Raw genomic sequence first — 27,480 nt, 5'->3', positions numbered from 1 at the left:
TTGTGATCACCATAACCATGTCTTGCCTATCTTTTTCGCCGGGAGTTCCGTTTCCCCCTGCGAACGCAAGGCAGCGTGAATAATTCCACAGAGGTCACCATCTTAACGTGATCGACAAAGTTCATTAGTGGTAACTCTCAATGCCAGGCCCTGGAACTGACCCTACCATCCCGCATGCCGACGAATCAAAATGCTGACACAATGCGTGAAAAAGATAGGACAATTCGCAAAAAATTTAACGACATGATCCAGAGCATTCCGGACTAATCACGACAACGTCCAGGTTCGTTCCTGAGATACGTTGCATTTCAGGAGCTGTCCTGAGCATTCTGAGTAAGTTCATCCAGGGTGGATGTGAACTGTTTTGAATTACATGTTATTGTTGGTCTATGGATTATCAAAATCAGTATAGCTGGATGATTATCAATGTGTTATTGTATATGTATATATATATATGTATATATATATATATATATATATATATATATGTATATATATATGTATATATATATATGTATATATATATATATATATATATGTCTGAATGCACAAATTTTAATGGCGCATGCATGGCCATCCGCTAAAGCCATCCGTGAATGCCAGGCGTCAATAGCTGTCCGCAGAATAGCCATCCGTTATCTGCGCGAGGCTGCCCATATATTGGCTGGACACAAACCATGCTGCGGTATATCTGATAGACCCTCGCGTGATGCCTACTTGTGCTGTTGTTATTGTTATTGCACCAATGGCAGTTTATGACTCTGCTGATGAGCACTGAGATACATGGAGTTTAGCTGATTTGCCTGATTTGGCTGTTCCGTTATTCGGCAGGATCCCGACACGGCCGTGTACCTTGGTACCGGCTATGGGCGGTCGCACTCTGCAGCCGCGGGGACGGCATGCCGTCTACGAAACACGACGTGAGCTGTGGCGGGCGGCCCTTCGTTGCACACAGCAAACTCATGCAGACTGCCTGACACTGGTATGTGGGCGGTATTGATCTCTTTGTGCTGCTCTTCACCTGTGCGTCATAAGCCGCAGAGCTGGCGTCTTCACGGCGAGCTGCCTGGGCTTCCAATGTAATAATGGTGTCGGCGGGCCTAAAGAAATGTATTTCTCAAAAGGATTGGTTTGGCTGTCTGTCGTCCTCTCACCTAGATGATGAGGTCATGATCTTTCTTGGTGTCGGGCATACAGCAGGCCTGATCTCAATGGCTCGGACGGGGGCGGGTATTTCCCTTTGTATTCTTATTTGATAAGGTGGGGGGCATGGATGATTTTTTGATTATGTAATAAGTATATGCTAAAAGTAAGCATCTTGCGATGTAATTTTTTTAAATGCGCTCTCTAAACGTATGCTACTTACGAGCACCATAGAGGAACGTTTCGCCGTAGTCGATTGTAGAATTGTTCTGCTGGTCCCGGTTACGCGGGACAACGAGCTTCTTGCAGGTAAGCCGCGGCGCGACGCTCATATCCTTTGCCGCTTCGTAATTATTTGTGATCGTGATGGTGCGTTGAATAGGCATAGTTGAAAGAGTGCGTTTTAGTGCTTAGTGAGCACTGTTCAATCGAAACAGTGCCATTTAAACAAAGGTGTACTCCATCAACTAAAATAGTTGATTCGAACATGGGATGCGACAGAGCTTGAATTTATAACGATAGCCTTTTGTGATGGAGCTCGAAACAGTTGTGAATCATTCCTCAGTTGTGAGCGACTTTGTGTAAACTGTGATTGCTTCATGCATGATGATGAATAAAAGATACGCTGGAAAACCGCAAGCTTAATTTGAAATGGAGCTAGAGTGCGATGGAATACAGAGTGCGGCGGAATGGTTAAATGCGACGTGGGGGCGTCTAACAAATAACATGTGCATTAGAAGCCACGAGTCCAAGTCGAAATGAAAGTAGAGTTAAATGAATGCGAGAAGCGGCACAATGATTGAATGCGAGATCACCTCATGTCTCTGATCGTGACCGTGGTTATGGCCTTCCAGCAGGTTCCAGGCTCCGGCAGAAGTGCTAGCCTTGTAATCAAAATTTGGGGAATGTGCATTTAGCTTTAGTTAAGCAAGAACCGTATAGAACCTACTATCGTGTTGGGTATCCTTTTTATCCAGTTCGTTACCCTGTTGTTTTGCTAGGAAACGGTGCGTAAAGCTTTCTTGGACGTAATGTGGCCACTCAAACCCGGTTTTGCCTGATTGTCAGCATTGTTTCTGCCGGCTGGTTCTGCCACTTCTCATAAGGTGCTTAGAACGTCTCACGTTCATGTGGCACGAGGGTGTTAAAACACCTCATACTCAATCATGTTTATCACATTTTACTGAACCCTTTCTAACACCATTTTTACAAATCGATCGGGATAAAAAGTAACGAGGACAGCTGCAAAAATTCCTTCCGGAGTACAGTCAAGCTTTTGCGGTCTGCTGCAGGCGCATGCCGAACAGAAAGAGGACCCAGCGTAAACCTGATCATCACAACACGGGTCCAGTCCACTGGCCCCGCACGGCCCAGACCTCGGGGAGGCCCTGGATACCCGATACACTGAGTGACAGGTCAGGCTTCGTGCCGCGCCGAGGGATTGCTTTTCGCCTTCCGGTGGCGAACTCTGGAGCACACTTACGTAAGCCCAGACATCGATTAGAAAATAGTGACTCGGGCGTTCGAGTGAAGCTGAGCGGTTCAGATCTGTCCCACTGTGCCCGGAGACAACATCAGTCATCCGCGGGTGGCCACGACCTCTGGGCGGCGCGGTGTGACCTCTCATGGGGTGACCTTCCAGCCGGGATGGGCAGGCCGCGGCCGCCGCCGGGCTCGCCGCGGCCGGTGACCGCCATTCGTGACCTCCGACCCCTCACTGACAGCCGGTCCTGCCAGCGCGGAGTGGTACCAGACGTCAGACGCGGCTGGTCGTGGCTGCAGCTGTGAGACGCACCCGAGGTGCAGATGCCGAGAGATGCACCGAGATGCAGATGGGATGCAGATGCGTCCGGCTGTGGAGTGCCGGCATTGCCCGGGTGGCTGCCAGCGGCAGCCTAGTGCGCCGCCAGCGTCATTACGCAGATCCAAGGTTGAATGGACGGGCTGTGGGCTCTTGCTTGCATGCCGTGTCTAGACCATTTCGGCATTTTATGGGAGGACCCGTGCGTAGCCAAGTTTCAGTCAGCGTTATGACAGCTGAATTCCGAAATAGCTTACCTGGACCGCAGTACTTGTGCGGTTGGACGTGGAGGCGTGGGAGTTGAAATGCAAGTTCGAATCAGAGCTAAGCATTTCAAGCCGTCTGTTTTAAGTGACACATCAAAGCATTACCTTGCCGATCTAGCTAGAGGAAATCGAGTTCAGCCAATCGCTTGATTTTTCTTCAAAGTCATGGCATCCATTGATGCAAGGCACAAATATGATTTCGACGCTTGAATGAGTATGTTTTTTTTATTCTTTCATCAAAGTTGTTGCGACCTGCGTATAAATCCCAGCGATGTTATGTCAGACACAAGATAAAAGGAAATGGAGCCGATCAATGGCGCAAGCCAATACCAATGTCGGCCTTTGTTACGGACGAAGTAGAGCCCGATGGTGCATGCTTACGTTTTCAACAACTTAATTCAACCACACGTCTGTAGTGTTTTGCCAGTCGTTTAGGATAGACCCTTCACTTTATTCCGTGCCTCCAAAAATATCATTCGCATTACATTATTGCTTTCGATACTGAGCCTGCCCAACTAGCGTCAAAGGCATCCTTCGCTGTCTGTTTCTGTCTCGCCCGCCAAAACCCTGTATATTTGCCGCTCTTGCCCCCTCCGCTGTGTTTCCTTCTCTAACGCCGACCCGGTCCGGACGACACCGGGCTGGCGTCCAGAAGTGCCCTGGTGGTGACCTGTCCCTGTTGAAGGGCGCGCCGCGCCAGTGCTACAGGGAAATCGATGGGGAGCGGTTGGCCACCCGTCCGGGCTGCTGCCCCCACTCCCATTCTGTATTCGTATTGTGACGAAGACGGAGTGAGAATGGGGGCAGCAGCAGCAGCAGCAGCTACGTTTTTCGTCTACGTGGTCTAGGTTTTTGTTATAGGTTAATGTTTCTTATTATATTTATTTGGAAGTAACATATCTCAAATAGTTATCAACATTTTATATCATTACACATCATATATCATACATCAACATATCAACAACAATGATAAACAAAAGTTAGTATTATCCCTCCGGCGTTTTGTATGAAACGGTCTCCGTTCTGATGGTTCACGCTTCAGCAAAAATATCGGAAGTTGCGGGGAGTCTTCATATTGCTCAACCACTCGTCGAATAAGAACGTTAGCATACGTTGGGTTTGGTTAGACGGTTATGCCGTCTCGTTCCGGCACGCTCTGGAACTGTTCTCGCAGACTTGTTCTGGAACTGCTTTCTGGCGATTGATCTTTCTAGGCTTCAAAAACCGGACACGAAGGGTTGTTTGCAGAAGATATGCACATAACGCCGGTTAGAAGTGCGGGTGTTGAATGCTGAAATGCACTTGAAATGGTGGATGTCGTTAGTAAACTCTTTTAAAAGAAGCATTTTGCTGATGGAGTGAGTGAATGAGTTAATTAACCGGATTTGTCATTAGCGCAGTGACATGACACTTCGAACAAAAGCTGCTTATCGGGAAGATCGCACAAGGAATATTCACGTGTTTTGGCCAAAAAAGGTAAAAAAAATATTACAATGGGGCAAAAATTCCGACAGCGTCTTTCTAGTGGCAGTTAGGGTTAGGGCACGGGTTAGGGTATGTAGTTAGGATTGCAGTTCCCTTTGTATAGCAAGGGAAGTGGGTGGGTGGGCTTAAGGCAGAAAAATTGGACAATTTCCTCTCAATTCGCGGCTCAAGATATCTGGTTTATGCTGGAAACTACGTAGGTAATAACACCGCTGAATTTGATCATAGCCAAATCTCTTACTTTGCGCATTCATGATTCGAAACAACAAAAGCAATACGATGGAGACAGCTCGTCCCAAGTTTGTTCTTCCTGCCGATGAACGAATTTGGACTCTAAAGCCTGAAGTACTACTGGCAAGAGGAAAATGCGACCTCCAGGGTGAGCTGGGATGGTTTTAGTCTAGTTATTTCAGCACTGAGTATTAAGTTTATTCTCACATGTTGGGAATGACTCGCAACAAGACTTCATAAAGATCAGCCTATTCGGGACATCGAGCAACGATAGCTGTTTACTGTAAAGGAGCTTATGAATGACACCAGGAAAGTCTGTGTACAGCACCATTAGCACACAACCATGATGGCACACATCACACAATAAACGAAGAGTCGCATTTTGAAAACAAGTTTTTGCCGTTTTACGACTGCTAATCCAAACGCCAAAAGCATCTTACATTAACGTGCATACGTATGCTTCAAAAATGTTCTGCATTACTTAATAAGTGCTAACTGCTCCCAGTGGCCCCATAAGTATGCTGTAATGGCCGACAGAAAACATGGGCTTAATACCTGTCCTCTCCAGACATCTCCAATAATGTTCCTGATAATGTTCCTGACGGTGTGTCATCACAATCTTCGAGGAGATGACGCTCGCGACCTCGAGCAATGGCAGCGGCGGCCCACCTGTCGGTGCTCAGCTGAACGCTGGCATTGATAATGAAACTGCATCGGGCAGGGCGGAAGCGTCTCCCGAAAGTCGCATTAGCTCCAGAACCGTAAAGCACAGCTAGATCTCACATTCAGATCTCAAAGTCCCACCAGCTATTTGAACGAAGGTTTGCAGGAGCACCGCAAGCTACCCGGTCTCCAGGCAGGATGACTACCCACGGTTCTTCCAGACGGTCTATCTCCCAATGTCTGCGGCCCTTCTGCTAGCCTTAGCGCCTGCCGAGCCAAGGCATAAGTCGCGGCACCCGTCTTTGATATGAGCTCTCTTTAGAGCTACCTGAAATGCGAGACGACCTGTGCGTGATCTGTCGTTATCAGCCAACGTGATAGCTTCGAAGCTGGCTGGATCACTGTGTTTGTAATAGCAGGCAGTGTTAATACGCAAGATAACGCTCATGCTAGCAGCATTTGACACCCGGGATAGCATTTGCTCGCAGCGTGCGGGGAAGTTGTGAGGTCAGCGCACAGTTCAGATTTTCAGATACAGTCCGGAAATATTATAGCAGGCATACAATGTGACAAAATACTCCGTACTCTATGCATTGTGAGTACAAAAAGCATCTGAAACCCTGCTTTGCGAGCAAATTTTCTGTGATTTGCGGCAGTATTATTGGATGGCGAAGGTGGAAGACAGGCACGCTCAACATCATCGGTGGTACGATTCGCTAATTGAAGAAACACTAATTGTAACTACCCATACTAACTAACGTGAATGCACATCAAATGGCCACATCAAAGCTGTCCTGCAATGTAAACTGAACGCTAGGAATGAGTTTGCGGACGGTTCTGTGAAACAAGCAAAGGCATGTGTATTTACCTTCTGCGCCATACTAATTTCCATCGCATAGCATGCTAACGAACCGTGTAATCCAACTTAGTGTGGGTAATGATGCTCATTGGAGTACTTGCATGTTGCTGCACAATAAGAGACAAAACGACCGGGTGGCCCCCGGTAATGCTCATGACAGGGATTAAATAACCCAATAGCATTGCAAGATAAGGTGACCCCTGATTCTCAGTTGATCCGTGTTTGCTTTGAGTTCGTCTCGGGTTCTTGGCTTGGAAGACACAGGTATATTTCTTTAAGTATACCAAACTCAGTTTTAGGTTGGTTACACCATATTTTGTCGCAGTCAATGTGCGCAATTGGGTAACACAAGGACTATGAGGCGACATGGGCGTGTTTGTAACCTAATATTTGTTCTTGTTGTCCTCCAGTGTGGCGCGTCTATGGGACCTAGCAAATGTTCTCTCATGCATTTGTCCTCTATTCTTCATTATCCATGCAAGTGTTTTCTCCGTGCTTGCATGTGGTACAATTTAGTAAGGCCACTGGAATGCAGAATTCAATCGCTCAAATGCGTTCAAGGACGCCCAAAAATGCCGAGCATCCGTTCAACGCTAAGTGATGCGATGCTCTTCTGATGGATGTAATGATGCGAGCTCTTTATGTCCGAAGGCAAGGAGGAGAAAGCCATTCGAGGTGCCATCAAGGACGCCATCTCAACGTACAGAAAAGAGACCGTGTCCCTCGGAGAGAACAACATGGAGGAGAGAAAGCAACTGGTGCAGCTTCTCGCCAAATCATCAGAAGAGGCCGAAGAGATCCTCATCCGCCGCTGCACCTACGACCCGGCCAAAGTGCACAAGTACCGCGGCAAGGACGCCCAGGTAGACACGCTCTGTTTGTGGACAAGGGCAGGCGGATGTTTGCGAACAATCGCTGGTCAGATCTGCGATCACCTCTACCATTACGACACTTGACATGATGAACAAACAGCTGTTCTCGTGTTTGCTCTGTTGCAAGATTCCCGGCGACCATGCGGTCCATTTGCCTTGAGATCCTATATGGTGACTTGTCCCCATATTTCTAATCGGATTGGCATACTACATATATTTTCATAATATTTTCTGCGTTTGCCATGCACCAGAAACATCAGATATCCCCGGTCTCCGGCTATGCTGGTCCCAAGACTATCTTGGGTGTCGTACATTCCAGCAGACTTGACCGTTTAAAGGAAATGTTCCATATTTGAAGATGGTGAGGCATGCATTTGCTATGCTGAAACAAGCTCACTTTGAACTATTGGTACACTTTTGAGTGAAAAATACTGCTCTAGACAGCACCATTTCTCTGTTAATAAACATGCCCTTGTTGCGTCATTGTTTTATTACGTCATCGCACCTTACACAACATTCAGTGGCAGTCAATTGACGGCCTTTAAATCTGGAAATTGTGCTCACGAACGTCAAATAAGAACGGCTCGACCATTATGTTTTCATCGGCCTTGATCACCGCATGGCAATGAGCTGACAGGGTTTGAATGACCTTATTATGGCGTCATGGATGCGAAGGTGACTTTGGAATGCTCTCCCCGAAATGCTCCTCCCCCCATTTTCGCGGGCGTATGGCTCAGAAACTAGGACAGTTTAGGTCTTACGAAGGCAGGGCTGTACACTGCACCGAATGGTCTTCAAGATGGCTATGTCAGTTCAATATTCCATATAGCTATGTGGAGCACTACCTTTAACACACTCAAGTGCTGGACCTTAAACGGATTTAGGGGTACTGGCCTCTCGGTGGTCTGATGCAGCCTGCGTGCTTCTTTGTGTTGCACATTAGTGTTCTGCCTTGTACCTTAGCCTTGTGCCTCCTGTGTCGTTTTGGGCTCCTTGGCCACGATTGGGTCGTTTGACAACATCGGAAACTTTGACACCAAGAGTGTCCCTGTGTTTCTTGCACCTTGAGACTGTCCCGAGACCCTAGGCCGACTCAATCGTCCGCAGCACCGAGGGGGGAGCTCGAAGCTTTGCAAGGGGCCCTGGAAGCGCTGGCAAGGTACTGCGGCCATGCTGACATTCTGATGGCATAACTTCACAAGCTGATAGCTGCTGCACTTTCTGGAACCACTCGAGGATTTTGAGCCGGTTGATCACTCCGATGGTCGACTGTTCCGATTCATATGCTTTGAACGTCTTGGGCGTAATCCATCAACATTCCAGTCGTACTTTAACACGCGCTCGGGTGGGGGTCAAATTGACTCTCGAAGGTTTTTCCAGCATGTTTTCCGAACGGCGCGGCGTAGCCGCGCCAAATTTTGCATAGCTGTAGATAATTGAATAGCGGATGGTTTTACATAATAAATTTATATGTTTCTTGTAAGATCGCTGACCTATGGCAGGTCAAAGTCAGGCCATGGTTTCACCGAAGGCAATTTCTAGGGAATTGCCCAATCTGCTACAATAACGGAGTGTTTGACGAAGCCATAGATCTCTGAGATGCTTTCTTAGGCAACACAAGTACGGAATGAGCAAATGACGTTGACCTTAGGTGAAGTATAAAGGTCAGAACAAGGTCACAACCAACCTGATTCATTACTCTAGGGCTTGCTGCATGGGATAGTTCTGATGCTCTTTCCAATTTATTGACAGCAGGAACCGCATTATAATCTTCCACTGACTTCTTAGAGGTCAGAAATGGTCATTGACCTAAGATGACCCGGGTCGACATTTTGTTTTATGAACATACTGTCTAGCGTAATCTTTGGCGCTTATTCAAATTCAAAACTCAGAGCGGTCTTGTATGATTTTGGTCACCATGACCTTCAAAAGGTCAAAAGCGTCACCGACCTCAAATGGGCTTTTAACCTTTTGCTTAGAAACAGTTTCCTAGGTTCTGGGGTCACTTTGGTGACCAACCTAGAATTTGACCTTATTTGACCTTGCTTGATCTGAAGATCATGACCTAGGAAGCTCAAACTTTGACTTAAGTGAGTTCGTGTACAGGTTAACACGCCCTATAAATTTGGTGTCTCTAGCTTTCTTAGTTCCCGAGATCTCAGTGGGTCAAATTGACCCCCACCCGAGCGAAGGGTATCTAGCCGGCCGCCCGGGCGCGTGTTAAATTACAAAATTCTTTGTGTCACCTTCACCCGGCCCCTTCGGTGGCGCTGCGCGCGGTGCAGCTGCTTGTAACAGCTTCGCCATGGCTTTATCAACGTTCTCTGAAGGGGCTGTAGCATTAACCGCGGTTGTTTTTATTATCTGTTTAAGGATATCTCTGAAAACATCGACGAAGAAATTGCGTTCCTTAAGAACGTCCTGAACGAGCTGTCCAACAAGCGCAAGCAGCGGACGCAAACACTGCTGGACCAACAGGTAATCGATCCCTCGCCAATGTACTATTGGGCGGCGGCCTACGTCGATCCTCCTCGCCTTCCCGCTTCCCCTGAACCGCCTGCCGGCTTAGGCGGCAGCCCTACGTTGATCCTCCCCGCCCCTCCCGCTTCCCCTGAACAGCCTGCCGGCTTGAGCGGCAGCCTACGTTGATCCTCCCCGTCCCTCCCGCTTCCCCTGAACCGCCTGCCGGCTTGAGCGGCAGCCTACGTTGATCCTCCCCGCCCTTCCTGCTTACCCTGAACCGCCTGCCGGCTGCGCGCCTGTCCTTTGGCTGCCCCCCCCCCCCCCCGTACCCGAGCTTTGACCCCGGCCGACCACGCCTGACCCCGAGATCTGGCCTCCGGCCGACCGCGCCCGACCTTGACCGCGTGTCGCGACGCCGTGAGGCGGCCGCCCCCGCGCGGACCCGATCGGCCGACTAATCGCACGCCACCGCCTGGCCAATCGCGAAGCATCGACCTGCGTCGCCGGCGACGGCACGCCATCGGGCCCGGCCGGCCGCCGTCGAGCGCGGCGGCCGGCCGTCGGCGAGCGGCGCCAATATTTGACGAGCGGCGCGGCTGACCGATCGGAAGTCAACGCGACGCCCCCGGCTGTAACCCCACACCGGGGGGCGGGGGAGGCTGGCTGGGATGGTGCGATGGCGCGATGGTGCGGCCCTGTCGTGCGACGACAGTGTAGTGGGGGGAGTGTGCGGGGGGGGCGTGCCCCAAGCCCCCCGCCTGCGCCTCTGCCAGAAATTAGGAGACACTTCATTACCCCCAGATCTCTCTCGTAGTTTTTGTAGCTACACATCTACTTTTCTACACATTTATTTCTAATCAATGTGATTTCTCTAGTTTAATCAGTTTTCGTAGTGGGGAATGTTACGGTCATAAACAGAGCTGATTAGTAACTGAGGTCTGCCAACAAGCTGGTTCAACAAGCGACAGGCCATTTGTGTGTAATGTCCTACAGACATTGGAGCGTTCCGAGGCGGTACAAGATACACGGATGTGTTTCAACAATAGCAGTACCAATATATAAACAGAAGGAGTGTTGGCTAATGTTTACACCAGTAGGTCGCCCAAGGTGGAGGACGCGCACGTGGTCTCGAGTTGCGGGCGACCGAACACTGCAGTCCTGACCTGGTCCTGGTCCGCTGACCTGGCTGACCTGGTCCTGACCTGGCTGACCTGGTCCGGCGGCCGGGCGCCAGCGTTTTTTGGCGTCCATGCAGGTGAACCACGAGATGAGGGATGACCAGTTCCCCGATGAGGAGCAGCGCTGTCGTACTCTGGAGTGCCAACTGGAAAAGATCAACCAGAAGATGGCCGTTACGACTAACGTCACGGACAAGTACCACGATTTCGTTGACAAGCTCAATCGGGTACGTATGACCCACATAGGGGAAGCTATTTTGCAATAAGTGATTGCGAGTGTCATATCAAGGACTCAGACCTGTTGCAACCATCGTATTCTGTGAGCACGATGCGTACTGTTGTACCGACATAAGTCACGAGAGTAGAATGTCCGATGCCTCATTTTACGTGTTCTCTTTTCTCCCCTACCAGACTGTATCGTGCATGTGCAAGATAATGCTTTAAGTAGTAGAGCAAATATTGCATTAACCACGAAGAAGCATGCAAATATGTGACATTGAAACTGTTGCCTGTGTCTTTTTACCTAATTACGCCCCGTCAAACTCCATATGCGTCTCTGAAGGATTATCGGTGTAATGCAAATTTTGTCAGTAGTCGGAACAGAGAAAAGCCCTAACTACATTGCTCGACACAAACAACATGTGAATTGCCTTGCAATAGCCTTGGCTGCAGTATCTCAACCAAGCTAAATTTGGTCGGCTAGCTCAGATTTTCCACAATCGGAGGATCCCGAGCCCAAATATTTGCACGCGCTTGAAGGCCGCGCCTTTGGCCCACGCGATTTACGGCCGCAGAAGCACGTAGTCTACAATGGGCCATGCTGCCACCCGGTATTGGACCAGCGGCGTCCTTCGTGTGACCTGTGCTCTTAATTACGTCAATTGTGCAGGGGTGCGAATGGCGGCACACGGCGTGCGTCACGCGCTACCGATCGATCTAAAACCTTATTTATACATCATAGCATTTATCTTATTTGACTGGAACACAACTCAGAAGCTTACGGAACATGCAATCCTGTTCGCGTTCTGCAATAAATAAACTGAAGGAAGCGGACGTTAAATGACTGCACGAAACAAACCACCGGAGTTATAATTTTACGACGGTCCAGTGGTTCTTCCCCAACAGTTAGAGCTCAGAGGCTTTGCCATGTTTTTTCTAGGGTCTGCAGATATATTGAGGACCACGTGAACGCGGATTGTAGATCGAAGTTGAGTCAAAACTTTGCATTAACTGGGCGAACCCCTGCTCCTCTGGGAATAACCAACCTCCAGTCAGGTTCAATTCCTCAGAAAATTATGTGAGATAGTTTTGATCATGCGCGCTCACAAAATCCTAGGAATAAAATTATGAACCCCAAAATCCCGCGTCGAGTTTCCCTGAGCCGCGAGGTGTCAATCGCGCAGTTAATACTTGGCTGGCCAACGGGCGGGCGAAAGTAGTGATATCATTTGAAAGTTTTCGGTATCAATTCGCACGTTTAGGATGCGAGCCTGCCGTATATTTTGCCTGTACAATTTTATCTATTACGAACAGATAAGCTTTTACAGCACCGCGGTGTGGTACCAGGCATCTGGTGATGGAACTGGAAGATTTAAGATAGATTCGCCATTCTTCGTGTTCCCCTAATTGTTCATGTATTCAGCGGCCAGCCTCAAAATCATGAAGTAAAATACACGTCTTTGGCTAATCTGTGGATGGTACGACTAGATTTTGAGCGCCTTTCGGAAGCAATCTTTAAATACGGCTGCTTCCGCCCGCGCGCCACCCGTCGCCTGGTGTTATTTGCAGCGGTCAACGCCTTCCGATTTTATGGAAACCGTAACCTCCGGCATGGTGCTCCCAAGATTGCGAGAGCCAGGCGGAAACTTTTTAGGCAATTTGTTTCACTAGTCTTTTCTCCAGAAGGATGAACGTTCTCAGGCAAACATGGGTTGAAGTTTTTTCATTTTTTAGCGCATTTCAATCCACTCTACTGAGCACTTATGAGACCCCTTACCTTTTCAAGGAAAGCACCCCGTGGATAGAACACTAAGGAGCATATTATCGTCCCCGGCCAAGGGCTGAGCGGCCATTCCGTCCGAGAGCGGTGCCTACCGGCTGCCGTTCCCGTGACGCAGGGGCAGGGGCGGACACATAGGCATGTATTGGTCCCCTGTCTGATGCGGGGGGGGGGGGCCTCTGATCCGGATTTTGTCCCCGTTTCGACGCAGGGGTCCACACTGAAGCTGCAAGATCCATCATCGCAGCAGGTTATCCAATGATCGTCACAGATAATGCTGTTCGGTTTAACGGGCACTTCAGCACTGTTGGCCCTGCCAGACCCTGCCTGATACGGATCCCTTTCGCTGTCTCGTTGTGGAATCGCGGCATAATACTTTCATATCTACTTTCATTGTCAGAGGGCACCGACCAGCGCAAGTGGCTCCCTGGCATTTTGGATCCCGTTCTTCTACCTTTTCAGCAAATTTTCCCCTCGCCAACTCCGGCCGCTTACCGATGCATGGCCCACTGTTCGGCATTGTGGGCCTTGGCCTACACAGAGGCCTCATTGTTGCAGGGCTCTGAACTATGCAAATAGCGGGCCCGGCCTCGTCTCTGCTTGGGAAATGGGCCCCCAGTGCCCGGGCCGACACATCCAAATGTTGCAGGGTGGTGTTCTATTGCCGAAATAGAGACGTTCATCGTCCCAGAGGATCTCAGTTGGTACAAGGAGCTCTCTGACGGAACTTTTAGATCACGACCCTCTGGGCGGCCGTGTCCTTCATGTCTTAATGTGACCTACAACCCGTCCTTAGTGTATTTTAGCCTTCCGATAGAGCCCTTTATTGTCGGTCTCGAGCCTCGGGGCTCTCAAACGCTGTCCCTAGCCGACTTGGAGCCCCGTGCCAACACAGGACACCCTTGTTAGACTATGTGGACCCTTAGCCGACACAGGGCCCTTATTGACTCAGGGGCCTCGGCTAATGTAAATCGCGCGCCCCAGCCCTGTCCCCGCTTGGGAAATGGACCCTCAGGCCCAGACAGACACAGAGCCGACTGTTTGGCACTGGTGTTGCTTGACTAAAATAGAAACCCTCATCAAGTCAAAGGTGCCAATCGTCGTGAAGAGCCCTCTGTCTGCATTTGTCTGCATAGTCTTTCTGCGGACCGGGCCCTAATACGACCTCCAACCAGCTGTTTGGGCTCTTCGGCTCCTCAAAGCGGCACCTAAGGGGGGGGGGGGCCACGTGTCCCCTGTGCCCCTGCCTGCGCCATTGACTCCAGTGCGGCCTTCGGCGCTAGAGGGCCATAGTAGGTCTTAGGTGGTTTATTGATCGCGTCCTTCATCGCCTGGCTACAATTGTTTTATCACTGACATGTTGACCGGCGCATAGCACGCCACTGTTTCAACAGTCGGTATGAAAGCAGTGTGTTTTTTTCCGCTCTACAATGGCATGCGGCAATTTCTGCGATTGCAAATGATGTGCCTCAATCTACGTCATTCCATGTAATGTTGGCAAACACGTAGTTAAATAGGCATTAAATTATTGAAATGCATGCGTTTTAAAATGCGCTTCCTTTTCCCTTTCGATAAACACGCAAAAGGGCGGTGTACACATTATAGTTTTGGAGTGAAGTTAGTGCAGGGGCAAATATTTTGAATAGTCATTAACAGCGCAAGTGGGATGTCCTTCATTCGTAAACGCCACTCGCGGAGCCGTGTCAACACTTCACGTGGAAGTCGACTTGCCCTACTGCCCCCCCCCCCCCTTCCGCCCACTGCTTCTGATCCCTCGGATGCATTGTAAAGCCACTGCAAAACCACTTAGATTGGAGTGATGAAATGTTGCGAAGGCTTTCTTGCTTACAGATCTTGTCAAAATTCGGTCACGCTACATCACTGGGAGGCGACCCCAGGGCTCTTTTATTAAAGACATGTGGGAGCTAATGACGGCCTTTTCAGGCACACGCATTGTCAAATGCCCTGTGGCCCCTGAATGATGAGATTTCATTAAATCAAAACTTGATGCTGCGGTTGACACCACGCGTAGCCATCTACCCATATCTGAATACAAATTTTCGAATCGTCAGGGGCGGATATAGGGACAGGCCAGGAACGTTACTCAGTGATGAAGTAGGGTATGTTTGGTGCTGAGTTCGGTGTATGTTAGCCCATATCGTAACTGTGTGCATGCTCCAATCTACTGTGCTGCTGAGATCAGTGTATGTTTGCCCATATCATAACCTTTTTTGCCTGCCCCGACATGTCACGCTGCTCAGATCGGTATATGTTGGCCCATATCATAGTTGTTTGCATGCTCCGATCTATTACGCTGCTGAGATTGGTGTGTTTTGGCCCACATCATAACTGTTTGCATGCTCCGACCTATTACGCTGCTGAGATTGGTGTGTTTTGGCCCACATCATAACTGTTTGCATGCTCCGATTCACAACGCGGCTCGGATCGGCGTATGTCGGCGCACACCGTGACTGCCTGCTCCGATCTGCCAAGCAATGGACACAAAATGTGCGAATGTAAACACGAGATAAATACTGAAGGTAGCAGAGGTTGACCACAGGAAAATTTCAAGAAGATGACTCGAAATTCAGCCTGACCAATTTGGAAAAGCTTGCTTATTGATAGCTAGCTGTCCATGGTATTAAGAAGCAGTGTGTACACTTCAGTGGTTCTTATTGAAGCAAAGCTCAGCTCTCCCCAAGGGTAAAGCAGAGTCAGGAAATATGGGGAAACCGTGGGATTTGTGAGCTGTAGGTATCCGAGCACAGTACCGAAAGTGTTTTCCAAGAAAGTTGAACATCTTGCACCCGGAATTGGTCTGGGATACTGCTCGGGGTGGGTGTAAATTTGTCACGTGGGGTAAATGGTCAAAGACTTCTGTGCATCCTAAATAGTCTATCGAGTTAAAATGTTGCATACCCCTCTCCCCATTCTCAACATCCCACATCCACGGATGATTAAGAAATATCTCGCAAGCTTGTCTTTCTGCCCATTTTGGTCTCCAATCCAAACACGACAAAAAGTCACAGGATCTGGATATTTGTTCACGACGGCAAGAACCATTTAGCGGTCCCAGGATGCTTATGGCGCAAAAACACCTCATGTCCATGCAACAGTTTTCCCCCCAACACCACCATCCAACACGTCACGTGCATCATTAAATCATGTGATGGAAATTTGATCACTAGCTTGTTATGTTAAAATCGTACCCTTCAAACCTTCAGTGCTAAAGATTTCCACATGGGAAGATCTTGAAGCAAGCATGAAATATAATGAAAGAAGATCACTTGTTACCAAAGGTATATTTTAAGTGTAAAACTGCTCCGAACAACACAATTTCTCTGTTTAGTAAATATGTTGTTCAAGACATCATGGTTTCTTAGCGTCATCGTGATCTGCACAAAATTTATTGAGTTCATTTGCGGCCGTTTTACCTGGGAATCGTGTTCCCAAACGTCAGATATGATGAAATAGTCTGCACATTTTTGCAGGCTTGTAGCTCAGAAATTAGAGAGGTATAAGTCTTAGGAAGGTTTAGAAGGCTTTAAACTGCGCGGAATGATCTTCAAGGTGGCTATTTCATTTCAAATTCCCATGCAAATGTGGAGCACTCCCTTTAAACGTCGCCAGTTCACACCGAAGAACGTTTGCAGCACAACTGCTCATCGGCGCACTTGGCCTACTGGTCCATAGGGTTTACGCGTCAAAGGCCTGCTCGATGGACCTGGCACCAAGAGAAAGAATGTTTCATTATCTTGCGCCAATCTATCGACCGTTTTGTTATTAGAAAAGCCAGACTTTCCAGGCGTACCGGGTCAAAGTTTGCATGTACAGTTCTCTGTGAATTTTCAGAGTTTGGAGTTGGTCTCGGTAGCTCAATGGGTGAAGTTTTGGATTTATGCATGAAATGCTCTTCGTTCGGGGCCGGGGCGTTCCAGAGCTTTTCCACAAGCTCACTATAGAAGATGCTGGTTTGTTTGCTGGCAGCTAATATATACTATCAGTAATACTGTGCAGAATTTGCTGATAGTCGCTTGCAAACATTCTAGGCATGACAGTATAGAAACAAATAAGTATAAGTAATATACAAATATATATTATATATATATATATACATATATAAAAGGCTCTCTAAAAAAATATTCGCTGCGGCAGCACCTGCGATAGACTACCTTCAGTTACGGGCCAAGTGTTAAGTCTAAGCTGAAGTTCTACCTTATATTGCACATGCAGTGTTTTCCTATTACTATAGTGCGAGGAGTACGCTGGACTTCGTTGAAAGCGGCGTACATAACTCTGAAAACTAACATTGCAGCACATTCCAGTGGTCTGTTAGCGGTGAGAAATCTTGGACAAAATACCTTAAGGCCACAGGTGCTGTCGCACTGTTAGTCATCTACTATGAGCAGGTGACTTAAACAGCCCATCAGCCATTTACAGCATTCAATGTTTGAGGAAAATATTCGTGCACATCAGCAACTCTAAGAGACAACGTAGCTCCAGCGAACAGGTTATACGGAATATAACTTTTAGATTAAATGTCATGCACCTGCGACTGTTTGCTGTTGGCCAACGGAAATATTACCTTTTTTAGAAGATTACCTTTTTACCATTTCAGTATTTTCCCTTAAGCGTGTTATCATTTAAGTTTATCTCAAACCGAGGTACTCGATTCCTGGCGGCGGTTTAGTCTTAAAATAGGTTGTGCTGGAAAATTAACTGCATTCTGGCTCTAGACATGGCAGGAATGAGCGTTGCGAGCCACATGAAACATAATTGCGCCTTGGCTTTGCTCGGCATGGCAATAAAGTAATCCATGTTGGACGTCTTACTCCGCTGGGTCTTTCTTTTTCAGTTTTGACTGTTCCCAGTGAAAAGCTTGGTTTTTAATTGCCTTAATTTCAAACCTTATAATCTTACCGGAACATTTCGTAGTTTCATGCTGTAGTCTCCTATCCATAAAACATGAAATACATTTTTTCGTAGCTGGCCTGAATTCGCAGGTGCTGAGCCGTGCTCATGCAAGGTTCCATGCCACTTCGCATCGTCCTATTACCAGGACCTAAAACAAAGAGACCAAACTTCGGAAATAACCGCAATTTTTGACCTGTAGATATTCGTATGAGCAGCTTAACACTTCGGGGTGGGGCCGCGGACAGCTCCCGTTCCCACCCCCCACCCCCGGCCCAAACAGTTAAGTAGCCACTTTTTATTTTTCAGGAAAAGGTGGTTTACGAAGCCAGGCTGAACAAGCTTCAGAAATGCATCGAACAAGATATGCGCGACCTCGAAACATGTCACGACATCATGATGAAGGGCCACATCCTGGGACATGACGCAGCTGTCAAGCTTGACGACCGGGAAACAGTTAAGCGCCAATCGCCGCGCAGCAAAGCGTCCTCTGACCGTTGTCCCTTATTGTCCTTATTGTCCCTCGTCCCTTGAAATTCGGAACGGAGCTCCAGAAATTCTGTCGAGCAGGTCCTACCGCCTGAGTACTTTGCATCGCACCTGCAGTATCTGGAAGGCATCTGGTGGAGAGTTTCATGAAACAAAACCACAACTCCCGGCATCTCTGGTCGGTCCCTGTAAGCATACCAGCCAGAGACAGGTCTAGATCGATTGGTTTTGGTGGGTCTGTGAGGGCAGTTATGAGTCCGTAGTGCGCGGCACTTCAGTCAAGGTGCAAAATGTTTGCCTTGCAGTGCTGACTACCGCAAACTTTTTCACGGATGTATGTTCTTTATGGTAAGGAAAGTCAAACTAGCTTGGTTGCTATCTGTACGACATTCAACATTTCTTAGAATTCGACATGGAGGCCGCCGCCATCTTAAATGGTCACCAATCTTCTTATTTTGAGCTGGATGACATAGATGGTGGTGCGATATCCCCTTATGAGGGCTATCATAGGTGGTGACTCCATCTCTGGACTTCTTTTTTGGCTATCAGGTATGATTCAACGGTTAGTCAAAGGTCAAATATCAAGCTCAGAGGTCAATCGAGGACCTTCGGAGGAATTGAAGACCTTTGACGTACAGTGTCACGACATCTTAAGTGCCCATGACTATAGCACCTCCAGCCAGCACCCATCTCATTCCTCAAATGCTTTTCGTGGTCAGCATGACTATGTACATCTTGCCCCCCCCCCCCCTTTGTTTCCTACGATGTTCACCTGTATGCTGGTGCAGTGTCTATAGCATGCGATTTCTCGATTTCTCCCTTAGACTTGGAGTATTTTGTGCGCCAAAGCCCCGCACTGTGGCCGTTGCAGCTGCAGCGTGCAATGCAGCATGCCTTGCGTTCATTGATGCAGCTACAGGTCACCACACTGAGGGGCGCTTCGGCAGTAACTGCTGCTTTTGAGACAGCAAATATGATGGTGGAGATTTCGATGTTCCAACCGAAGTTGGCACTACCTCAAGCTTCCCTTCTCCGGGGGCGGGGGCTCACGGGAAGCCCCTTCGGGGGCCAGGAGTGTAGTGGGCCAGTCGAGTTTCCAAGCTTCCTCCAGTCGAGTCAGTTGAGTTTCCAGGCGGCATCTGGGACGGCCTTCTGCGGTTCCAGATTCCGCCCAGACGACGTGGTGCAGTAGCTGACCGAGGTCGTGGTGCAGTAGCTGACCGAGGTCGTGGTGCAGTAGCTGACCGAGGTCAATCAACATCTAACCCGCTGGCACAGCGATCTTGCTGTCCAAGTGTCACCAGGCGTGCGTGCCCGTCAGTGGCTCCTCCCTGGCACGCTGGAAAAGTTGTTTAATCTGTCTCACATGTCAGTTTGTCTAGCGGGCATAATTGTGGTGACCTGGTACAAAGAAGTACGGCGACATTACCTCGAGACAGTGCTCCTAAAGAAGGACTTTGTTTCGCTCTCCGCGCGGGAGCATGAGCATCAGCAGTGTAGACTTGAAGAGGCATTCCACTCACATGCTTCTGGTCAGATGCTCTTTGGCTGTCTCCAGATAGCCCCTCAGCTCCTGGCGCGCACGCTCCTGATGCACGGGCATATTCACACGGACATGATGCACACTTTAATGAGCGTACCGAACTGTGTAGGGATAATGGTGAGGGGATCTATCGTGAGCGTAACCATGAGCTCAGCGCTTGGTGGCGGCATTGCCAGCAGGACAAATGGCAGGACCTGGAACAACCCCCTAAGGGCATAGCGCCTCATTATCGCCGTGCTGCTGTATGTATTCTGCTTAATGGCGACAGGTCACACCACGAGCTGAGCGCCTAGCTGGAGTCGGGCCGAAAGCATTCGATCGGGGGGATGTGGGCAGGCGGCTTGGTGGAGGAGTGGTACGCGGGAACATTACAGAAGCGATTGTAACGAGGGGCATGACACTGAGCGTCAGCAGTATGCAGATCAATCACCTCGCTGATCATAGCCGCTGTCACTCAAGCCCCAGAAGTCCTCTAAATGTTGCTTGAACGTGACTATACTATGCTCATTCATGGTTTTACACTGTTTGAGCTGTGCCCAGCTGCGTGATTCTGGCTATATTTTGGCTGAGACTATTTCCTAGACCGCAGACGGTTTCGATTCAAATCGAACTCACCATGAGAGGACGCAGGTCATGTCCTTCCGATTTAAATCCAGGGCACCTCTGCGCCTTCCGCGCAGTCGCGAGACTGCTAACTGGCTGCGCTCCACTAGTGAAGGCAAGCGAAGGTTTAATCCCCCCCCCCCCCCCCCGGCCTGTGCCCTTCTGGACGAGCAACTGATCAATGGCCTTCAAGGGCATTCGCAGGCGCTATGAAATACATGGCTTCTGGGCGGGGCAGGTATATTGTGATAGCCTGTTCTGCTTCGTTTCCATTTGATTTCCATTTATTTTGACCTTTTGCCACCTCACATTTTTGCCTTTGATCTTTATTCAGTGAACTTCTTGCTTTTGTGGCATTTATTCATATATTTACCACTTTCAACTTGATGCCTATTTATCTTTTTGCCTTTGACTTTTATTCTTTCGACTTTTTGCGTTTTACTTTTATCCCGTTTGACTTTTTGCCATTTGACTTCCCGCCATCTTGCCATCTGGCTTTTAGTCCTTTGCATTTTTTGTTTGTTGACTTCTTGCAATGGAATTGTATCCGGTTGAACTCGTGCCGTTTGAGTTCTTGCCATTTTACCTCTTGCCATTTGCCTTTTGGTTGTATGACTTTCATGTTTTGACTTTTTGCCCTGGAATCATACCACAAGTCTTAAATACTATATATGTCATGACCCCGCACGTGCCACATCGAGACTTGTGACAAGCAGCGATCAGCAAGGATATGCGAGGCTTTCAGGAGCTTGTCTGCGGTGCCTACCTTACTAGCGTGCACTGGTGGAGTTCGTGGTCGTTACTAGTATGTTGGTACTGGTAAGTAGGTGGCGTGGCTTGTATGGCATTAAGCACAAAGTGCTAGCATATCAAGTCTTTAGTACTGTTTGCACTAACTGCTGTAATGATGTGGCTCTGCCTTTGCTTAAGTCCCCTGAACTAGCCATCTTTAATGTTATTTAGTCCCGGTCAAGTTTCTTATCCAATCATTTTCATGCTGTCATCGTAAAAATACTCGGCATCAAAACAAGGCAAGGCCATCCGCCCAATCTTTTTATCATGCCTGTTCCACAGACATATGTTGCCGAGAAAAAGGAGCGCGAGAATGACATCAAAAGCATCCGGAGAGAGGTGCAGAGGAAAGAAGAGCTGCCAGTCCGGAAAAAGGTGCGATCTTATGTTTGTTTATGCAACCGTGCCTTGCACTCAGAACACGACCCCTTCACAGAGAGCAACTTATTTCAGCTCCTTTTCGACTCGCTCTTCCAGCAATGAATTGCTGAAACCGGGACACAGGCCTATAACTTGTGTGGTCGTTGCTTGGCAGTGTATCCAATAACATAATCGAGACGGACATATCCCCAGCTGCTGAAGCGTTACAGAGTGGCAGCTGGCCATTTTCATAATGGCTTGGAGCACGCCTGTATATTATCTTAACATGGCCGGCTGATCATCCGCAGGCAACCCTGGCCGAGGTGGACCTGGACAAGGTCCTGAAGGAGCACCAGAATATGTTCTCACAGATGCAGGAGCGCCGGAAGACAATGGCGGAGGTGGACAACTGGGAGCTGGACTACGAGCAGCTACAGGATGTCACCCGTGCCAAGGACGCGGCCGGCGTCACCAAGCAGTCAGTGACGCGCGCCGCCAAGCTCGAGACGGGCGGTAGTCGCGTGTGAGGTGGAAGGGGGGAGGTGTGGAGTAAAGACGTGAACTGCAGTAGGCGTAGGCGAAAAGGGAGTTAGATGGATTGGTACAACAAAGGCAGACAGACAGCTAAGTGAGTGAAGTAGAGACGAGAAACTCCTGTAAAAAATAATGAGGGGAGAAAATGGCCATATATCTTAAACAATAAGGTAAATGAAAGAAAACGTGAGGAAAAATAGAACATCGAGTTAGGGACAGCGCGTAAACACAAATGAGAAGCAAAACATTAAACGTGGACAAATGCTTATGAGGGCTGGGTCATTAGCAATGGTAACAGTAACAGAAACAGTATATGAAAAGTAGATGAGAAACAGCGAGTGTACGTTTATGAGAAGAAGAGGGAGCCGGTAAAGACAAAAATGAAGAAAGGGATAGAGAAAGAGAGAGAGAGAGAGAGAGAGAGAGAGAGAGAGAGAGAGAGAGAGAGAGAGAGAGAGAGAGAGAGAGAGAGAGAGAGAGAGAGAGAGAGAGAGAGAGAGAGAGAGAGAGAGAGAGAGAGAGAGAGAGAGAGAGAGAGAGAGAGAGAGAGAGAGACCACTGTTTAGTGCTCGCTCCCACCGAGCGTCTGCGCCGCCGGCAGGTTTGAGCGACAGGCGGCCCGGCATACGTACCTGCAAAGCGAGCGGGAACGGGTGGAGACGCGGAGGCGGCAACAGCTGCAGCTGCTCTCTGACAAGGAGACAGTGCTCTCATCCGTACGCCACACCGGTGCCGAGGCCATGGTGGAGTGAGTTCAGACCAGCGCTGTGACGCGGGCTGCAGTCGGCAGATGGCGTCCACGCTCCGTAGAGGCCGGTTCTGAGAATGTGGACGATTCGCGTAAAACTTGGAGGTGTTTTGAAATAGTGTGCGACATGTTTCACATGTGCTCCTGTTTTTTTTTTTATTTGGCTGAATGTGATCCCGTGGCTAAAGATTTTGCGTCATTTAAGTAGTGTTTCGTACTAGAAATCACCACGATGGCATTGTCAAACGACAAATATTTCTACATCATGTCTCCACGCATTTGTAACGTAGTGGAGCACCATGCCATCTGACTTTGACTCACCATCCTGCCATCCTGAAAACAGCTGCGTGTGATGTTTCGAAACGGTGACAGCTGATCAATGGTGAGATGGAGAGGAAAGAAAACACAATTTCGACTGTCTTATTTCCATTGGATTTTACAGGTGTATTGCTGATTTCCGTCCCATGACTTCATAACATCCCATGTTGGTTCTCACTTGGGATGAAGGCTTAGATTTTCTCGGAATAGCCGTCATACAGCCTTCTAATTTTGTTTTCGATGACGCTGACTCGTCTGCCTCGATTGTATAGCACATTGGCCGAACTTATATATTTGAGGGGCTTGGTCTGGTTAATTGAGAGCCAAGAATTAGCTCGAAAGTTTAAGCTGCGGGGTAAAGTGATAACGCTCTAATGTAAATGATACTTCCATGTTCCAGGCGAAATATATCAAGAGATCTGAGAAATCCTGACCAGTGGCTTCTTTATGACGTCACTTGTTTATGTTATCCCTGGTTATCAGCGTCATTCCTAATAAAAAATACTTTGGGGGCAATAGGTAGTAAATTGCTTGCTTGCTGAATGTTGTAAATACGTTTGCTTGTTTATAATAGCCACATTTTTCCAGTAGATGTCATCGTCTGAATAATTCGTATTCTCAGATGATACGAATTCTAGCGTTTAGCAGAGACGTGATACGAGATGGTCAAGTTGATATCACGCAGCCGCTAACGAACCCAGCACGATTGTACCGGTTGTGCATTGTTACAGGAACTATCTCGCCTTGTCAACTGAACGTTTCTGCTAAACTACTACGTTGTACTACCACACACTGATTTTTTGCAGCTTTCTTATCAGATCACTTGCTTGCTGAATGATCCTGATATACGGGGTGAAAGTGCCTTTCCTGCCACCGACAAAATTTGGAACTTTCTAAATTGCTGTCTGGAGCCAAAACTTTCAGAAACTGTTGCAAGATAACTCTGCATGCGGTGCACCATAAAAAGGCGAATGAGATGCAATGCGGCATGATCATGAAACACTTTTGTTTTGGGACTTCATTTGCACTGAAATATCATTCCCTGTCCATTAAAAACTGAGTGCTGGTTGAGGCTAAATTAATAAAATCATCAGATAAAGGCATAATAAACATAACCAACCTAGAGGCATGTAGCTTCCGGGTAAGTGGGGGGGGGGGGGGGGAGCGGGGTATTGGGCCTCCTAACCAGGGCTGTAGTTTTCTATTTTTTAGTTATCATTTAACCACTGTTTTCATTACTCATAATGTTCGGGGGTTCAGCCCCTTGAAGCGAAAGAAACTACAACCCCGCTCCCAACTCTGAAAAAGTTTGCGTCAAACCTCGTGACAAAATTGTTTTAAGTGCATTCCGAAGGCCGGCTCATTCGTTTCTTCTTCCCGCCCCTCTCTTGCTGGTTTGTATGTTTCAGAACGAAATCCATGCATCCCTATATTTACCGATAACATGGTTCTGCAAGGACCTGAAAACACCCTCACTTTTGATGTTGTGAGGTCATCATGCAATCAGGTGGAAGCGTTGGCGACGTTCACTGTCTTCGCATAATCGTTACCGGTGCAAAACTCGCACCAGCTAGCATAATCCCAATTATCTAGATCAAAACCCGTGCAATATTGGTATCAACAGATGCAAACGACATTTTTTAACACATATAGAACCTTTATTTAGCTTTATGTGCAATATGATAACAATTAAAATCGTTTTGCACCACGCCTATCCACCGATTAGTACGCCAAATCGGAGGTGCAGTGGACGGTGTAAGAGATCTACACCAGCGATGTTTGGCCTCTTACCCCAAAGCCGCTGTTCATCTCAGCAGCAGGAAATCCCGGATAAGCCCCCGGCACGTGTCACTCCAACGTCCTCCGTTTACCTCTGAAGATAAAGCTTAAGTATCCATAAGTAACGATACTCCTAGATCGGTGTTTTAACGCTTTTACTAGGGACACCCTTTATGGTGGATTTTTAGAAAATTTGCAAAGTACCTTAAAAAAACTGACGATTAGCTACGTTCCTCCAGCCAGTCAGCTTCCCACGGCATGAACACAACCAGTAATAGCTCATAGCTTTGCACTGGACCTAATTCATTACCCCGGGGGAGAATTCGGGTCCATCTGTTTTAAATGGCACGGCGCCTTGAAACGGTGCGCAGCAAACTGATCATGTTCGTCGCAGAATTTTGTGGCCGGCCGCGATTCTTACGACTAGCAGTAAGCCTAGTTATTTGGTATTTTCTACTGTTTAGTGTGTCACGTGAATCTTGGCCGACAAATCTGAGAAGGGCATTGATCCTGGGGGGGGGGGGGGGGGGGGGGGGCATTGGAAAAGCACTGTGTCACCGCTGATCCGCGACGTCAACACTGATATGGTATAGTTTGTAGTATGTTTCTTCCCCGACAAAAAATCATCCTGATTAAAACTTCTGTGCTTGGCAAATCTCGTGGTTCAACTTGCTCATGCTGCGAAACGCACACGTCTCAACATGTGCGTTATACATGCTGACACTGTAAGCGTTAGCGAGTACAGACGACTATTACGCTTTCAGTTTGTCTAGCGGCGATGGTCTATTGTAATATGGTCTAGTCTGTTGTAATTTGTTTTCTTGTCCGGTCTAAGTTTCCGATCACATCCGGTGAATGAGAAGCTTTTTTCACCCCTGCTGATATATCTCAGCAACTTTTCAGGTGCTGAAAGATATCAGAACCAGTGGCATGAAAGTAAACGCGTTTTGCATTAGTTCTTTCCTAGTCGCCCGATCCACACTAAGCCGTCTTTTGTTCCTTAATGCGATTTGTCCCTACACTCAACTTGGAGGTAGTGGTCTTGGACATGTGGGTGATAAGCTTGAATAGCTTCAAAAAATATCAAGCGTCTCATCCATCCAATTTCCTCCGAAACAATCTTGCTGAGAGTCTGGTACTGCCTCGTGTGAGAGAATTCTATAAATCACGTAAGTCGTCTCCGAATGGTAAAAATTGTGCAAATCGTCTGTATTCCAACACATGCCCCAAGAACCTTAAGCGGTACACATCAGCAGTGAAAACTCCTGTCCACAAGAATCTGCAAGATGAGAGCTAGGACTACCTCAAGTCGAGGGGCCGAAATACCACTGTCGGCATCAAACAATTCTTTCGTTTTCTCCCAATTACCTTTGAAGTTTTAGCTTAATTGCACTTAACCTCGGACGCTAAACGCTACAAAGCATGTTGCATGTTTTCAAACAAATATTCAGGTAGAATCAGACAGCGTTTTTTCATGTACCCTTAAGTCAATCTCACGGTGCGGCTTAGATAGTGGGCTATGGTGTCGCGTGGTGATGACGTCATGACAAGGCTCTCACCCATTGGTCCTTTACCAACCACCGGCGTGTTGAGACGGCTGACCTGGTTCAAAGTCAGCGCCGACCTCGACGTTGACCGGAGCTCACGCCGGGCCCAGCGGCAGCTTACGGTCCTTAGTTACTTGAGTTTCCTTGCGATCCACGGAAAAAGCCTTGTTTGCTCTGCGATATTACCAGAACATTTTTCAAGCATCGCGGCAAACTCGACGTGTTTAGCATACCAAATTGAATGCGATCGAGCAACCGAAACTTTGTAGATCCCTATTCCCGGGGCAATAACAGCGGCTGGATAAGGGGCCTGCTGCGGGAAGGAGCGGCTTTTCGAGGGGGCCCATTCGCCCATCACAGAGCGGCGGCGCTGGACGCGGCAGTTCACAGGTGCGGTCTGGCACGCACTGAAGATTGAAAGGTCGCTGCTTCGAGACTTACCGAAAGATGTAGTTTGATTTCGCACCGTTATCGACCCTAGGGTGCAGTGCCCATGACTGGTGGTAGTTTTCCTATGTCACGTTAACCAAATGATTCAGTTCACGGGTTATATAATCCAACGATATCAAACAGTGTTGCTCGGAAAATGCATTTAGTGCGTATGATGCACCAATTTTGCGTGTTCCGACCCCTTCCTGGAATTGTTCACGGATCCCGGCCTCCCAACAGAGAACTCAAAACGAAACATAAATTTTCTAAATTTGTTTGCCTGCGTTTGTTAGAGAAGTTTGCTCGAGACACTGGTAATGGGCAGAACAGCCACCACGCAATGTACTAGCGTTTAAAGCAGCTTACCTGATCAAATATTGACATTTTTGTTGAGGCAATGCGTGTGCTAACAGCTAAGCTGCTCATCGAAGAAACAGTCGCATTAAAACACTTACTAGAAGTTCCTA

The 27,480-nt window shown here is 48.2% G+C and overlaps 1 protein-coding gene across 1 annotated transcript; it reads left to right on the top strand.

Moving 5' to 3' along the window:
• The first annotated feature begins 4,809 nt into the window (after positions 1-4,809).
• On the top strand, positions 4,810-22,944 carry LOC119100016 (coiled-coil domain-containing protein 183). Its single transcript, XM_037223133.1, has 8 exons — positions 4,810-5,074; positions 7,100-7,311; positions 9,694-9,798; positions 11,018-11,188; positions 18,181-18,327; positions 21,581-21,673; positions 21,967-22,136; positions 22,794-22,944. Exons 1-8 carry the CDS (start codon positions 4,948-4,950, stop codon positions 22,942-22,944), a joined length of 1,176 nt encoding a protein of 391 aa, XP_037079028.1. The 5' UTR covers positions 4,810-4,947.
• Positions 22,945-27,480: the final 4,536 nt, after the last annotated feature.

Source organism: Pollicipes pollicipes, unplaced genomic scaffold (assembly GCF_011947565.3).
Source record: "Pollicipes pollicipes isolate AB1234 unplaced genomic scaffold, Ppol_2.1 Scaffold_4881;HRSCAF=5763_pilon_pilon_pilon, whole genome shotgun sequence".
Lineage (NCBI taxonomy): Eukaryota > Metazoa > Arthropoda > Thecostraca > Pollicipedomorpha > Pollicipedidae > Pollicipes > Pollicipes pollicipes.
The sequence above is the reverse complement of the archived record's forward strand: the minus strand, read 5'-3'. Positions and strand labels throughout refer to the sequence as shown.

What these genes read in the sequence shown, in the direction of transcription:
- LOC119100016 (XM_037223133.1), top strand. Translation starts at nt 4,948, where the DNA reads ATGATTCGAAACAACAAAAGCAATACGATGGAGACAGCTCGTCCCAAG. An exon ending in ACCGCGGCAAGGACGCCCAG is followed by an intron (nt 7,312 to 9,693) that starts GTAGACACGCTC and finishes TATCTGTTTAAG; the next exon opens with GATATCTCTGAAAACATCGA. An exon ending in AAACACTGCTGGACCAACAG is followed by an intron (nt 9,799 to 11,017) that starts GTAATCGATCCC and finishes GCCGGGCGCCAG; the next exon opens with CGTTTTTTGGCGTCCATGCA.